We start from the raw sequence: 13225 nt of genomic DNA on the forward strand, positions 1-13225 counted from the left end.
TTTGTTACTTTGTATGTATGATTTTTGTTCCTTTATGTTCTTTGTTGCGTATGTCTGTTTTCCATGTCTGGTCTTTGTCCCTGGATTACATTATTTTGACTACCGCTATAACCTTGGTTCCTTTGATCACTCCTTAGCTTAATATAATTTAAATTGACATGTATGTCTGAAATGTGATAATGTTGATTGATTGCTTTAACTCAATTGGGTGGGGCTACTTACACAAACAGCGAGTTCTTGCAGTTCTTCCAAATTCACCTTTTGATAGATAGAATTAAACTATTTGGAAACAATAAAATACGTTTTTTTTTTCCAATAAACATTATTTAAATGTTACGAAATTGTTTTAATGGTAATCATTAAAAAAGGACTAAATGGCCACAATTATTATTTTTGGTTTTTGTTTTTTTTTTAATTTCATATAATTGTTTACGGAAGTGAATGAATAAATACAAAGAACACTGTTAAAAATGTTGACTTTGCAATCTTAAGTCTATGCAATACAATGCAACATAGTTGTCTTTATATAAATGAGCGATTGTATTTGGAATAAACATTGAAAGTATCTGTTTATCAAGATCACAAAGAAACAAGGGTGTGCAAATGCATATTTGTTGAGTAATCTGTGGTGATCATTATCATGATCTTAGAAATTAAATTGCATTCAACGTTAGCACAAAACTGAATAGAACTATTCTAGTTTATTGAATTTTGAAATATAAAATCGACCATTAATAGCCTATCTTATCTTTCAACTGCTTAAGATTAAATGCAATTAAAGTATATTAACAAATATCATGGTCTTTGGATCTCTTTTTAAATAAGCTTTTCACTGGAAAGTTACATTATTCAAAGTAAGTATTTGAAGACATAATTTTACTCGGCTCTTAACGTTTGCTTTTTTTTAAATATTATCAGTAACCTATTTTGAAACATCTCAATACCAATCACACTCTGTATAATAGAAGAACAGGAGAATTATGACTGACTAGACGGATGGAGCTGAACTAAATTAAGCTCTGAAATGTCCACTTCTTTCTCATCTTTCTAATTCAGGCCCCTTTTTCCGATTAAAGTAGTTTTAGTTGATCTGTACATGTAAGAAATAAGGTTCATCCATGCTGATCTGTTTAGTGATAACACTAGAGATATGGGAATTAGGGAAGGCTAAACTGTAAGCATTAATTTTCCTAACATAACTATTAGCCAATTGGAAAGCTATTTATTATTTCTGTTGTCATTTTGTGAAACATATACATATTAATGTTCAATTTCTTTACGTTTTCAGCATAAGTGCCATTTCTACTCTGATAGTTCACCTTATTTATTTAAAATAGTTTAATTTTCTAAATAAATGAAAACTTTAAAAGTGGAAAAAAATCAATTTCTATTAAACAATTCTTGAAAACCGGAAATGAAGTAATACTTAGTACTCTAAAATGTATTCTAAATGGGAAAATGTTTGAGTTTGAAACTTATTTAACTTTAGAAGCCATCTGTAAACATGTTACAATATATTGGGGTTATAAAACAAATTTTTGATACATGCAGTCATTTGAAAAAAAATAGTTCATGTGTCCAACAACCGCGATTTCTTGTCAAATCCGGAATCCACCCTTTTGTCGTTGAAAATACTCTGGAGCCTAACTTTTTGTTTTGTTCATTTTTCAAGATGTTCATGGGGCAATTTTGCAATATTCTGGAACAGAGGTTTATGCAAAGTCATTACAAACATGAAATGCCAAATATTAATCCCCGAATTTTTTTTTCAAGAAGAAGCCATATTTGCCGTCTGAACCGAAAGCATACTTACAAACGTGCAAATATATGTCTTAACTGAAACTGTTTTTCGTTTCTGTTGCTTTTTCGTCGCATGTATTTTTTTTTCAAAGAATTACACAATGTTCAACTTTTCTCAAAACTATTTAAGGTTAAGCACATTTCGTAAGATATTGGAATGAAATGTACAGCTCATCTAAAACTTCAATGATCCTTTATTGATGGCCAATTGTATCTTATTTCAGCTACTGTTATATAAGCTATTACTAATTCTGGTCATAAAGTTTGAAAATATGGTAAAAAAGAACCTGTAGATAGGTACTGAACATTGGAAAGAACTACACTAATGAATATAGTGCACACTAAGACGAAGTGACTATGATGTCTAAAATGCATCGCTTAACTATGTTTATGATTTTGATTTCTACCAAAATATATATTGCTTTTACATCTTTTCTTTTTTTTCCGTGAAATAAATAATATATATTGAGATTATAAAAATGGTGTATTATAAATGTTTCCTTCTTTTAATTTAGTGCTGGCACTATTTCAAATAAAATTGAAGTATGAAAAATATAATCGTAAAAAAAGAAAAGAATGATATAGGGACTGATGTTTTAAATAACATTTTCATCTTTAGCCAATACAAAATAAATGATGAAGTATATTTTTTGCAGAATGGGATAAGAAGAGAATGAAATAGAGCAAATATATATAGCTGTCTTTAAGTACCCCTCTAGAGGAAAGATCTTCATTAATATTAGTTCATAGGTTCATTTATTTAAACGAAAATGTTTTACACACAATTACCTATATATGAGAAACAAACAAAACATGAAACTATACCTATACCACAGTATTTAATATATACACAATTTATCATCTGTCATTGAAGATAAACAAACAAACAAATAGTCAGGATATTAATAAGTGTTAAAAAATATCATCTTTTACAACTCAACTAATTATGAGCATGAAATTGTTTTAAATGTAATTTCTACGTAAGAGGTTTTAAAACTAACTTAATCGCAATCCGTGCCCCAGGCTTTGCCAGCGTTCAGTAATAGCAATGTCTTCCTGGTAATATATTGTCTAGAAGGTGACAAAATAATAAGAATTATATAAGATATTTATATTAAAAAAATGATAATAATGTAATGTTTCATTCAGGCATAAATGTTTTGATAACGTCTTGTATTACACACCTGCAAACAGGACAATGTCGATTTTCTCGTAGTATCCTTTGACAACATGAATCGCACATTGCAAAATGTCCACAAGGCTGAATAGTTACTTCTAGAGGGTTCACCAGACATACCTTGCACTTAAATCTTGATGTTGCTGTCGAAGGTCTGCCAATTCGGTGGTTAGAAGAGGAAGAAGTTTTACCTGAAAATACCAATATTAACAAAATGGCAAATTCAATTTAATTCATTGCGAAAGATTAATTACATCATAGTTATAAAACATTCTAGAATGATGCTCATAATTGCGTTCTTAAAGCTGCATTGTTCGGCATTAACTGCCGTTAAGCATCTCATCATTGATATTGAAGTAAAATATGTTTTGGATAAGTCGCGAAATACAATAAAATAAAAATAAAAAGGCATCTCGCAAAATTTCAACAAAGCTCCTTGAATTACTCTGTTATTTCAAAATCATTTTAGTTTGGTAAAAAGAATTACAATTATTTTTAAATTTGTGGGTCTTTAATCAACTATTTGATATTTGAACTGTAATGCGTCTTAGCTATTTTATTGAAATAATCTTAAGTTACCTGTTGCATTATTAGTCTGAAACAATAAAATTATATATTTATTTATTTATATATTTATTTATTTGTTTATTTATACGCATGGTGTAAGAGGGAGAATATCTTTTTTTTAAATCATACATTTTGTAGATCTTCTTTGTTTCATGTTTTTGTACTAGGATTTTGATGTCTCCGAATTGTCCTATTTTAATGCTCCGGTATTTTTTTGACAATATTTATGAAAATGATATGTTCATATGCAAACATTAACAGTTTATTGGGTATTTCCAGAGATCGCCAATAAAGCCTGAATGTTTATTTTACAAAAAAAAATATTGTCTGTGTCCATTCTTTACAATATACCTTTATTTCTGTCCCCGAAAAATAATCATTGATGTATTTGGTTTATCATTATAGATGAAAATAGCTAAAATAATTTAATGTATTCTTATTAGTTTTTATCTTACATTAGCTAAATACAGCCCTTTCAAATGCATGTTTGTACTTACACATTGCTCTGAAACGTAATACAAATCGCGACAGCTACTTATTCCTCGACCAATCAACGTAACGACCTCTTTACATTGCGGTTTCATCTGCATATGAAATACAATTGGGTCGTCATTATGAAGCCACCCCTTCCGACTTAACCCGCAATAGTAACATTCCACCAAATCAGCAAAACCTATATTTTGAGAAAAAATTATATCCATATTCCGTTGTATGCATAGCTCTTGTGTCATATACAATACTGCTTGAGGAAAATATACTTCAATATGCATGCGATAGTCCTTCATTATCAAATATTCTCATTTGACGACTCATAAATTTAAGACCACTGTTATCGAAACGGCAAGTTACGATAGAAAATCACCTTTTGGATAATTTGACTCATTCTTACCTCTATGAAAGAAACCACAGATGGCAAAAATCCAAGTAGGTAATGTACAATCTGACTTCCAATTACCAAAAGAGTTTTTGCGGAGTTCTTCTTTTCTGTAACATCTATGCTTGGGCTGTGATGTCTGTGTCGGTGACACTTGTGTGTTATTTCCATGTGTAAAGAGATATTTCATTTTCCTTTCATTTTGAAGGTCTGCAAGACGCCTAAATTCTTGCTCTTCTTGTATCCTTTTTTGTCGTTTTTCCTCTTCTGTTTCTTTTTTTACAGATGCGAAAGAATTATCTATTCCAAAATCATATGATTTACCACTACAGCATAATTTAGATTTGTAATCTAGATTGCAATATTGGATTTGGACGGTGCCTCTCGAATTATCCTCCGTTTCTTTTATAGTCAAATAGTGTACCATTTCCTTCACCTCATGGTCACCTATTGTGTTCGCCATTATATGTGTGTTGGATTCATTGCGAATAATGGTTTTCCTAGTGAGTAGTATATATGCTGTACAATACTATAACAAATACAATATATATATTTTCACTTTTGACAATGTCATCCATGCATATAGAAAATAAATCAATAAATATATATAATGTTTGAATATCAAAGACACAAGCATTCAATAAAACGTAAATAAGGAAGTATAAATTAAGTATATTCAGTATATCCATTATGAAATTAAAAGTGAAAATAAACAAAATATAACTTAATCATCTTAGCTATCACATTTTTCTCATTTTATGATATTCGTTTTATTGAGTTATTGGTGTTTAAATAATTCAACCTGCAATCGAAGTTAAGGATGAAACTTACCATTGAATTCTAATTTAAAAATACCATAATCAATTTAGATAACAAATAAACTATAAGCTATTTATAGCATTGTTCATTTTATAGTTGTAGTGGTCAATTTCATTATTATCTTTTTAAATTTTTGAATAATTACTAATATGTTTTTAAGTGAGTCTCCTCCTAACTTAAATAAGGACAATTTTATTTCTTACAAATTAGATTACATGGTCTAATTGAAAACATACATTATTAATCCAAAGGTACAATTCGAATGGTATATCTGACAAATATCTTGTGGTGAATTAAGATGTTTCATTGTACATGTATTATAATCATTATTGCGTTACAGCTAATTGAAGTGACATTGTTTACTTAACAGTTACTACAGGAACAAACTATGTTTTTTTTTTATTTATAAGGAAATTGATTACTTAAAGTATATGTGATAATTAGTAAATTTTATAAGATGTATTGCACGTTTTATGAAAAAAAGTAAATAACATACCTTTAAAGAATGATCATATATCTTGTTTGGCGTACATGTATACAGCTTGCAATATAGTTAATGTATGAAAATGACATAACTCTAGGCTGATTGTAACCAAATGAGACAAGGAAGAAAATTATTGAATTTTAGTAGTTTTAAAAATGGCTGCTTATACATTGAATATTTGTAGATTACATATTTATTTTGTGTTTGCATAGAAATGTAAATGCATGTGGTTTTACGCTGGAATATTTCGAACGGTACTATATCTGCGTACTTTGAATGAGAAAATACTCACAGCTTACATACGTTTAAGTTGAAGACGTCAACAACATGTTTATTGGCACCATTGATCGTTTACCTGTATACAATGTAAATTTAAAAATCACGACATGCAATTTTGAATACAATATGTGCCATTATAAATTGGTATCAGATCATTTAAGAAGACTATTTGAAAAGTCCTAACATATACAGTTACCTTTGTCAAGTACTTTTTGAATTAAATGTGTTGGATAATCTTTTAAACACGACAATCTAATTTTTCAAAATATATAGTTTTTAAATGCATAAGTTACCAAAATATGACAGAAACTTTTATGAATATCATAAATCTATAGTAATGAACCATTTTTCGGCGCTCATAAATGTTACTTACAGTCAACTAATTGTACATAAATGAAGTTTCGTTCTGTGACGATGCAGTTGGTATTTAATAAGGAAATAAGTAGGTTATGGTTAGAAAGAGTTTTATCTTTTTGCTCCTGACGAATGCCGTAAGGCCATCAATTTGAGCTCACATTTATCAATTTGCTTTTACATTTTATTCTTATTTTATTTGTATTTAGTTCCTTTTTCACTTTTTAAACGTGGCTATCGTTCACAAATTAATAATTCTTACGGTAAGAAAAGCTGTATTAGTACCTAATTAATATTTTATTTCATACACTACATTATTATCTCGCACAACAAATACATTTTTTAATTGGTCACACAGCATTTTTTGTACATATGAACTCACTTTAATGATATAGTATTCATTCCACGCAAATTTTGCATATTTGATGAATTGATGCATTTTCTTTTCTTTTTCTATAAAAACTATGTTTTTTAATTAAAATCCGTAATTCCTCATTTTCTATTGAGGTGACAGGAAAATTGAGATTACACGAATGAAAAAGCTAACATTGCTTTTGCTCTCAACAATTTTTTTTAAGTTCTATATGATTCACATTTTTTTTTCAGTTACTTATATTCGTTTTTTTTAGGTAAACATAACATTATTAAAGATCATTTATATCCTTGTCATAGTTAATGATATATAACTTAATAGTAACAATATTCTTGTAACAATTGTTTAGTATAATATCCCCAATAACTTAATGGCTGTAGTCAATATTCTTTCCATGGACAATTAGGGCAGCACATAGCGGTAACCAATAAGCAAATACCACCCATTCCATGGTCAAATAGAAGAAATGATCATGAACATATCGATAGTATATGTCAAGTAACGTGAATGTTCGAATAACTCTATGTGTGAAAACAAGATTAAAAAACTGATTAAAGTTTTAAAATCTATCAAGGGTAGTCGATAAAATAATCGAATTGTGTTTTTAAAAAAAAATGGACCTTAGCTCATTTAAAAATGGGCGAGCAATACCATATTTATTTAAAGACCTGTAAGTGATTTTATTTTTTTTAACGGACAAAAACACAGTAAATGTTTTTAGAAGTTTGTAATATGGACACCCCTGGTGCAAGATCTTTTCTTTTGCGTTTAATTGCATTTATTAAAATCTGACACTTTATTACAAATAAGAGCAAAATGACCCAAGTATGAAATCAAAGTACCACAGGAGGGTGGTTTAGCAATTTCACCATCTTTGAATGGAAAATTAACTATTTAAATAATCTCTTTTGTCATATATTTTAGCTTGAAGGTTGTCATTTTCTAGTGTAATACATAAATCAAGAAATGGTGTACAGGTAATATTATTGTCCGACTTTGTCAACTTAAGTTCTTTAAGGTAAATTTCTTGAACATAGTTTTCAACGTAATGATTATAAACGGCCAATAAAACACCACCTTATCTAAAACTATTATCAAATTCATACAACATATCATGTCTGAATAATCTACAAAGAGTGTAGACATGAATTGCTATTCAAAACAGTTGAAAGCAAATCAGCTATGAGCGGAGCATAATAAGACCCCGTTGGGATGCCAATAACCTGTCTGAATAGAGTGTTACCAAATCGAATGAAAGTCTTATCAATTAATAAATTCAAAGCATTGACTATATATAAATATGTCCAATTACTGTATTTATTCCGTCTTAATTTTAATCACTTAACAACAGGCTCTCAGGAGCCTGAATCTCTCACCTGGTTAATGTTTTGCCGTTTAAGAGCAATAACCCTAACAAAGAGTTGTATGACAATTTTGACTCAAGAAGACGTTGGTAGGACTTATCATAAGGATCATTTCAGCAATTCCTTCATAGTTTTCAAGATATTGGCTGATAAGTGTAAAAAAAAGTCATATTTCATGTTTCAAGGGCAATACTTCCTACAAGGAGTCTTTTATCTTGATTTTGATCCATTGGAGACTTTTGTAGGCCTTATAATAAGGATTAATTATGCATTGAAACAACTTGGCTACACCTAACGATTTTGGAGATATATGAGAAAAGCTATTGTCTGAACCCTATGTTTTATTTTTAGTAACGGTGGTCATGTTTTTCGACGGATCAAAATTCCCCACAAAATTGCTTTGCAGGATACCCCAAGGAACATGCATACCAAGATTGGTTTCAATTGGTCAAGTAGTGTCAGAGGACAAGTTTTGAAAAATTGTTAACGCCGACGACGACGGCGAACGCCAAGTAATGGCTATAGCTCATATGGCTTTTCTTTGCAAGAAATGAATTGAGAGCCAGATTTATCAAAGGACTATTTAATTAAATGTGTCAACTTTTCTTTAATAAGTTTATATGACAACGTTGTATTTAGGCTAAAACTACTACTACAACAGATTGCTTACACGATTACATGAACAAAATAATTTTGTATTTTACAATAATTCTTAATGCAATGTTCTGAATGAATATTTTTCGTCAATCACGATAAGATAATAGAGATAAGTATGACCAGGATATAGTGACAGGGGTGAAATCCTCACAGTAGCATGTTAGCAATACGTTCAAGGTGCCTTCTATCCAAAAAAGTCAGTGGAGGCAATTTCATTATATGTTGTTCATGATACAAGTGGAATATATGAAAAGCAATTGTATATGCTTTTCAATAAGTCTTTGTGGTGTAATACATTTCAACTGGAAATTGGCGAATATAATGGCTTTATAGTGGAGCAAAGCTTTGGATTCCTATTACAAGACTCCTAAAGTCGCTAACTATCTAGTGTAAGCAAGAATTTAGAGAATACTTATATAAATACATATACAATCACGATTATCATTTATTATGTGCATATTCCAGTCAGGATTAAATACTTAAAAATTATCAAGGATACAAATGAAACCCTTTCTTGGTTGAACAGCTTTCTGAAAAAACCAAAAGCATCGAGTATGTGGGGAAATTTGTTTTATGGTCTCTTCACGCCCGTGCCAAACAGAGGTCTGTTGTAAGCCTCTTTTTCGTTTTAAATGATATATTTGACGACAGGTTTTTGTAATTTACCAATGTACCATGTTGCTCACGGTGGGTGATGTTACCTTGTTCAATCTTACGAATATTGTCTTTGCCAATATATCATAACAGTATATAATATGTGGGTAAAACAGTTTTGTTTTATAGTAATGTTATGCGTTGTAAATTGCATTACTTGTGGTTGATCCCATTATCGATCAGATAGTATATTGCTCGTTGCCCGAAAAAAATTAGAAACAAGAGAGAAAGTTCTTGATAAGATGTGTCCACTGGCATGCTAAAATTCCTTGGGCGAGGTGTAGTCCTTTGCATTTCCTGAAAAACTGCTTTTCACAATAAAAAACGCATTATTCCATATTCTTTGTAAGTGGTAATTATTTCGACAGATACCCTTGTTGTGTTTGTAAAAGTTTTGCTGTAATTTTTCAAAAAGGAATAAAAATACCGAAAAACACCTAATTGGTGGTTAACGATCTTTAATATCCTTCATTCATGATCCAGCTGCAATACTTTTACATATATTATCGATCTGTTCTTGGCCAGGATGTTCTTTTTCATACCTCGTGATTGTATTATTATCTGAATGTGTAATCTGTTTTGCTTCTATTATGTTTTCTTTGGTATTCTCTTCTAAAATTAGTCAAAACTGAAATTGTTCTAGTTATTTTTTTTTCTGAAGTGTAAAAAGTCTGAAAACTGCTAAGCCAATTATTGTCAAAGTAACATTTTAAGACCTTATAATATCTATTCTCAATTTGTTATACTAGTAAATATAATCTGTTGTAAATGTATGTCCTTGATTTTTCTACTTTTTGTGCAAATGTTTATAATTTGTTTCTTTTGCCACAATTGTTTACTAAATCCGAATGGATAAACTCGAGGAAAAAGTTAAAAAAAAAGAAGTCCGCATATCAAACGACAATACCAAGGCAAAACCCGAAAAGTTATAACAACTATACTGATCCTGACTTGATACAGTAATTTCTGATGAAAATGGTAGGTTTAACCAAGTTTTATAACGCGCTGAACCTTAAAAATTCCGCTTCCATTTCGGTTAAATATTTCTGGTAAATCACAATATAAACCAATGCAAAGAGACACAAAACTATCAATTACGTTGCATTTTGTACAGGTGACTAACATGCTTCCATATCAAAATATTTTTCCTCATTTAGAAGAATATGGATAATCAAATTTTAAATTATTGCGAACTCTTTTTTTTTTTTTTTTTTAGAAAACAATCCAGTTTTGTTTTCTGTTTGTTTCTTATTTATGAGTAAATTTCTTTTTCTAATGTGAACAAATTTTGCCATACTACTTGCTGACCTACGCTTGCTGATTTGCTTGTTAATGACATATTTCTTTACTCTTATGAAGCTGACTTCATGCTGATCTTAGTCAGATGATAGAACATTGTTAAGCCAGATCCTTCCATCAACACCCTCTCTATTTACTAGCTACTCGACTAGAGGACGCTTATCCCAGAGATGAACCAGACCCATACTACAGTTTTGGGTTTTTTTTTCAGTCATTATGTTCTTTATTATTACGGTTCGAGTTGAGGTCCCCTTGATTTCCCGTTTCCATTTTTCTATTCCAATGCTTTTGTCTATTTTATTTTAAGTAACTGTTTACTTATTTTTTTGCTTAAATTATGATGATAAATAAATGTGTTGTAAAGAGATCAGGATAGGTTTTTAATTTTTGTTTTAGTTTCGGAGCTTGTGTATCAACTCATACCTTGTTATTTTGGAATAGCAAGTTTTATCTTTTTTTAATAATTCGGTTTATGCTATTAAAGATCATTTAGGCATAATAGTTTTCTTTAAAACATAAAACAGTAGTAATTCAGGAAACAATTGTTGATGTAGACGAATTTTACATTCGCCATTTACCTTGGATTAGGTGGAAACTATGTTGCGGATAATAGACTAGTCAATGGAGTGGTTTTGTAGTTCAAGTATCTGTTCCCTTTGCTCTTATTGCAATGCCTCGGTCCGTTAACTCTAGTTGACCTCGATACAAATGAAGATTTTTCCGAAATAGAAATGGATATTAAAGTTTTTTTGTTTTTTGTTTTTGTTTTTTGTTTTTTGTTTTTGTTTGTTTGTTTGTTTTTTTTGTTTTTTTTTTGACGGCGGCATTTCCTCGAACAATAGATAATCATGCTTTTAGTAGCAATGTTTAACCACAGTATAATTATCATAACCTGTGTTTTACTTGTTCTGAATTATTTAAATCTTGAATCAGTCCACAAAGTTTATTTGACTGTCTTTTGTGTGTGTTTTTTTTTTTTTAATTTTTTTTTTATTTTATTTTATTTTATTTTTTTTTTAGTTTTTAATTTTTTTTGCGTGTGCTTTTTTTCTCAATTCGGGCTTCTCTTCTTTGTTTTATATCACGTTTTATTTTGTGTAAAATGAAAATTTTTTTTTAAAGACAAAGATATCAAACATTACTTGAAAAATGTATTAGTTTCTACGGAAAAATAAAAATCATGTAATAAATCAAAGAAAGAGTTTGAACGGTAAATTTCTCCTCCAATGAAATAAGCATATGTCTTACAGATTACTTTAAAAATACCACTAAAGTCAAGATAGGGATTTATTCCTTGATTATGTATATCAACAATCCACATCTGGGTGTCATGCAGAACAAATGGGTAATAATTGTGAATCCATCCCTTTAAGTCGTCCACAATGATCACTAAATCTCAACAGAAAAAAATCGTATATATAGAGAGAGTTAATTTCTATGGAAAAATACATTTTGAATGAAAAACAAACAGACTTACGCTAAATCTTGTTATTTCAAATCATTCAATAGGGCATTGATTTATTGGCGATCAAAGTTGACCAGTGTTTCAAGAAGAGATAGGAATGGTACTTTGCGAATCACTCCAGGTGTCGTGATTTATAAAGTTTGATATACATTTCTGAAAGCATATAGTATGTGCCATGTTAGCAATACATCGTCACTGAATAGGGTGTAAAACCGGTTGTTCGTCTTTAAAAATTATGAAATCAAAAATGATAAATATGACAAAAAGAAGATTTATTTCGTTAAATTAATATCACACTATGTTACTTATGAAAAAGATGGAAACAATTCATTTCACAAGGTTCTTTTAGTATTTTGAATTATTTTAGGCACTGATAATTTAATGCAAATTTGTATATATCATGTGCACTGTAAAATTAATACAAGCTTCGATTATATTATGAAACCATTTATAATTATTGATAGAAAAGGTTTTACATCCAAACATTTAACTATATGATAATGATTTATTACTATACTTCATATAAAATCCTACGTTTTTCATTGGTTTACGGGTTCAATTGCTACCACACCCCAAAGGAAGAGATACCACCAAGAATACCACTCGCTTGAACCGGAAATTTTTCTTATTCTTTCCGTTCTGTTGTCCATTTTCCATACTTACGCCTAAGGGTGTACTATACAGTTACATTAAGGCGCACTGTTTCGCACACCAAGTTACCCGGGTCAAATTCTGTAAAACTTAAAATTAAAAGTTGAAATTTGGTGGATATATTGTTTAAATCTAGATCAGCATTTACAGATAGACAGATGTAATATATGTTATGGTAAACAGGTGTAAATGAAAAATGGTATCCGGAACGTTTCAGTCTCCTGCCGTATTAGGTTCTCTCCTCAGCATCAAATGGCTGATTTTCAAAATACCTTATTTCGCACGAACTTTTGGGACTAAAATTGAGAGAGAATGAATCGAAAAGAGTCTTATTATTTTTTACCTTTTTTCCACCTACTCCATCCATGCTTTCATCCTGTGGTAGTGTGTAAGTGCCTGATATTTTAT

General features: G+C 29.9%; 1 protein-coding gene across 1 annotated transcript; it reads right to left on the reverse strand.

Moving 5' to 3' along the window:
- Positions 1-1207: 1207 nt before the first annotated feature.
- LOC148614208 (baculoviral IAP repeat-containing protein 7-B-like) lies at positions 1208-6032 on the reverse strand. Its single transcript, XM_088588128.1, has 5 exons — positions 6014-6032; positions 4434-4918; positions 4042-4217; positions 3557-3572; positions 1208-3168 (listed from the first exon to the last, which is right to left on the reverse strand). The coding sequence occupies exons 2-5, from the start codon at positions 4879-4881 to the stop codon at positions 2942-2944; spliced, it is 867 nt and encodes a 288-aa protein (XP_088444254.1). The 5' UTR covers positions 4882-4918; positions 6014-6032; the 3' UTR covers positions 1208-2941.
- Positions 6033-13225: the final 7193 nt, after the last annotated feature.

The sequence above is a fragment of the Perna viridis genome, chromosome 6 (assembly GCF_037379345.1).
Source record: "Perna viridis isolate PV_CMFRI_1.1 ecotype Kerala chromosome 6, ASM3737934v1, whole genome shotgun sequence".
Classification (NCBI taxonomy): Eukaryota; Metazoa; Mollusca; class Bivalvia; order Mytilida; family Mytilidae; genus Perna; species Perna viridis.

Coding starts and splice junctions, on each gene's coding strand:
- LOC148614208 (XM_088588128.1), bottom strand. CDS start 4,881: ATGGCGAACACAATAGGTGACCATGAGGTGAAGGAAATGGTACACTAT. Junction 4,218..4,433: donor CTGTGGTTTCTTTCATAGAG/GTAAGAATGAGT, acceptor CTCAAAATATAG/GTTTTGCTGATTTGGTGGAA.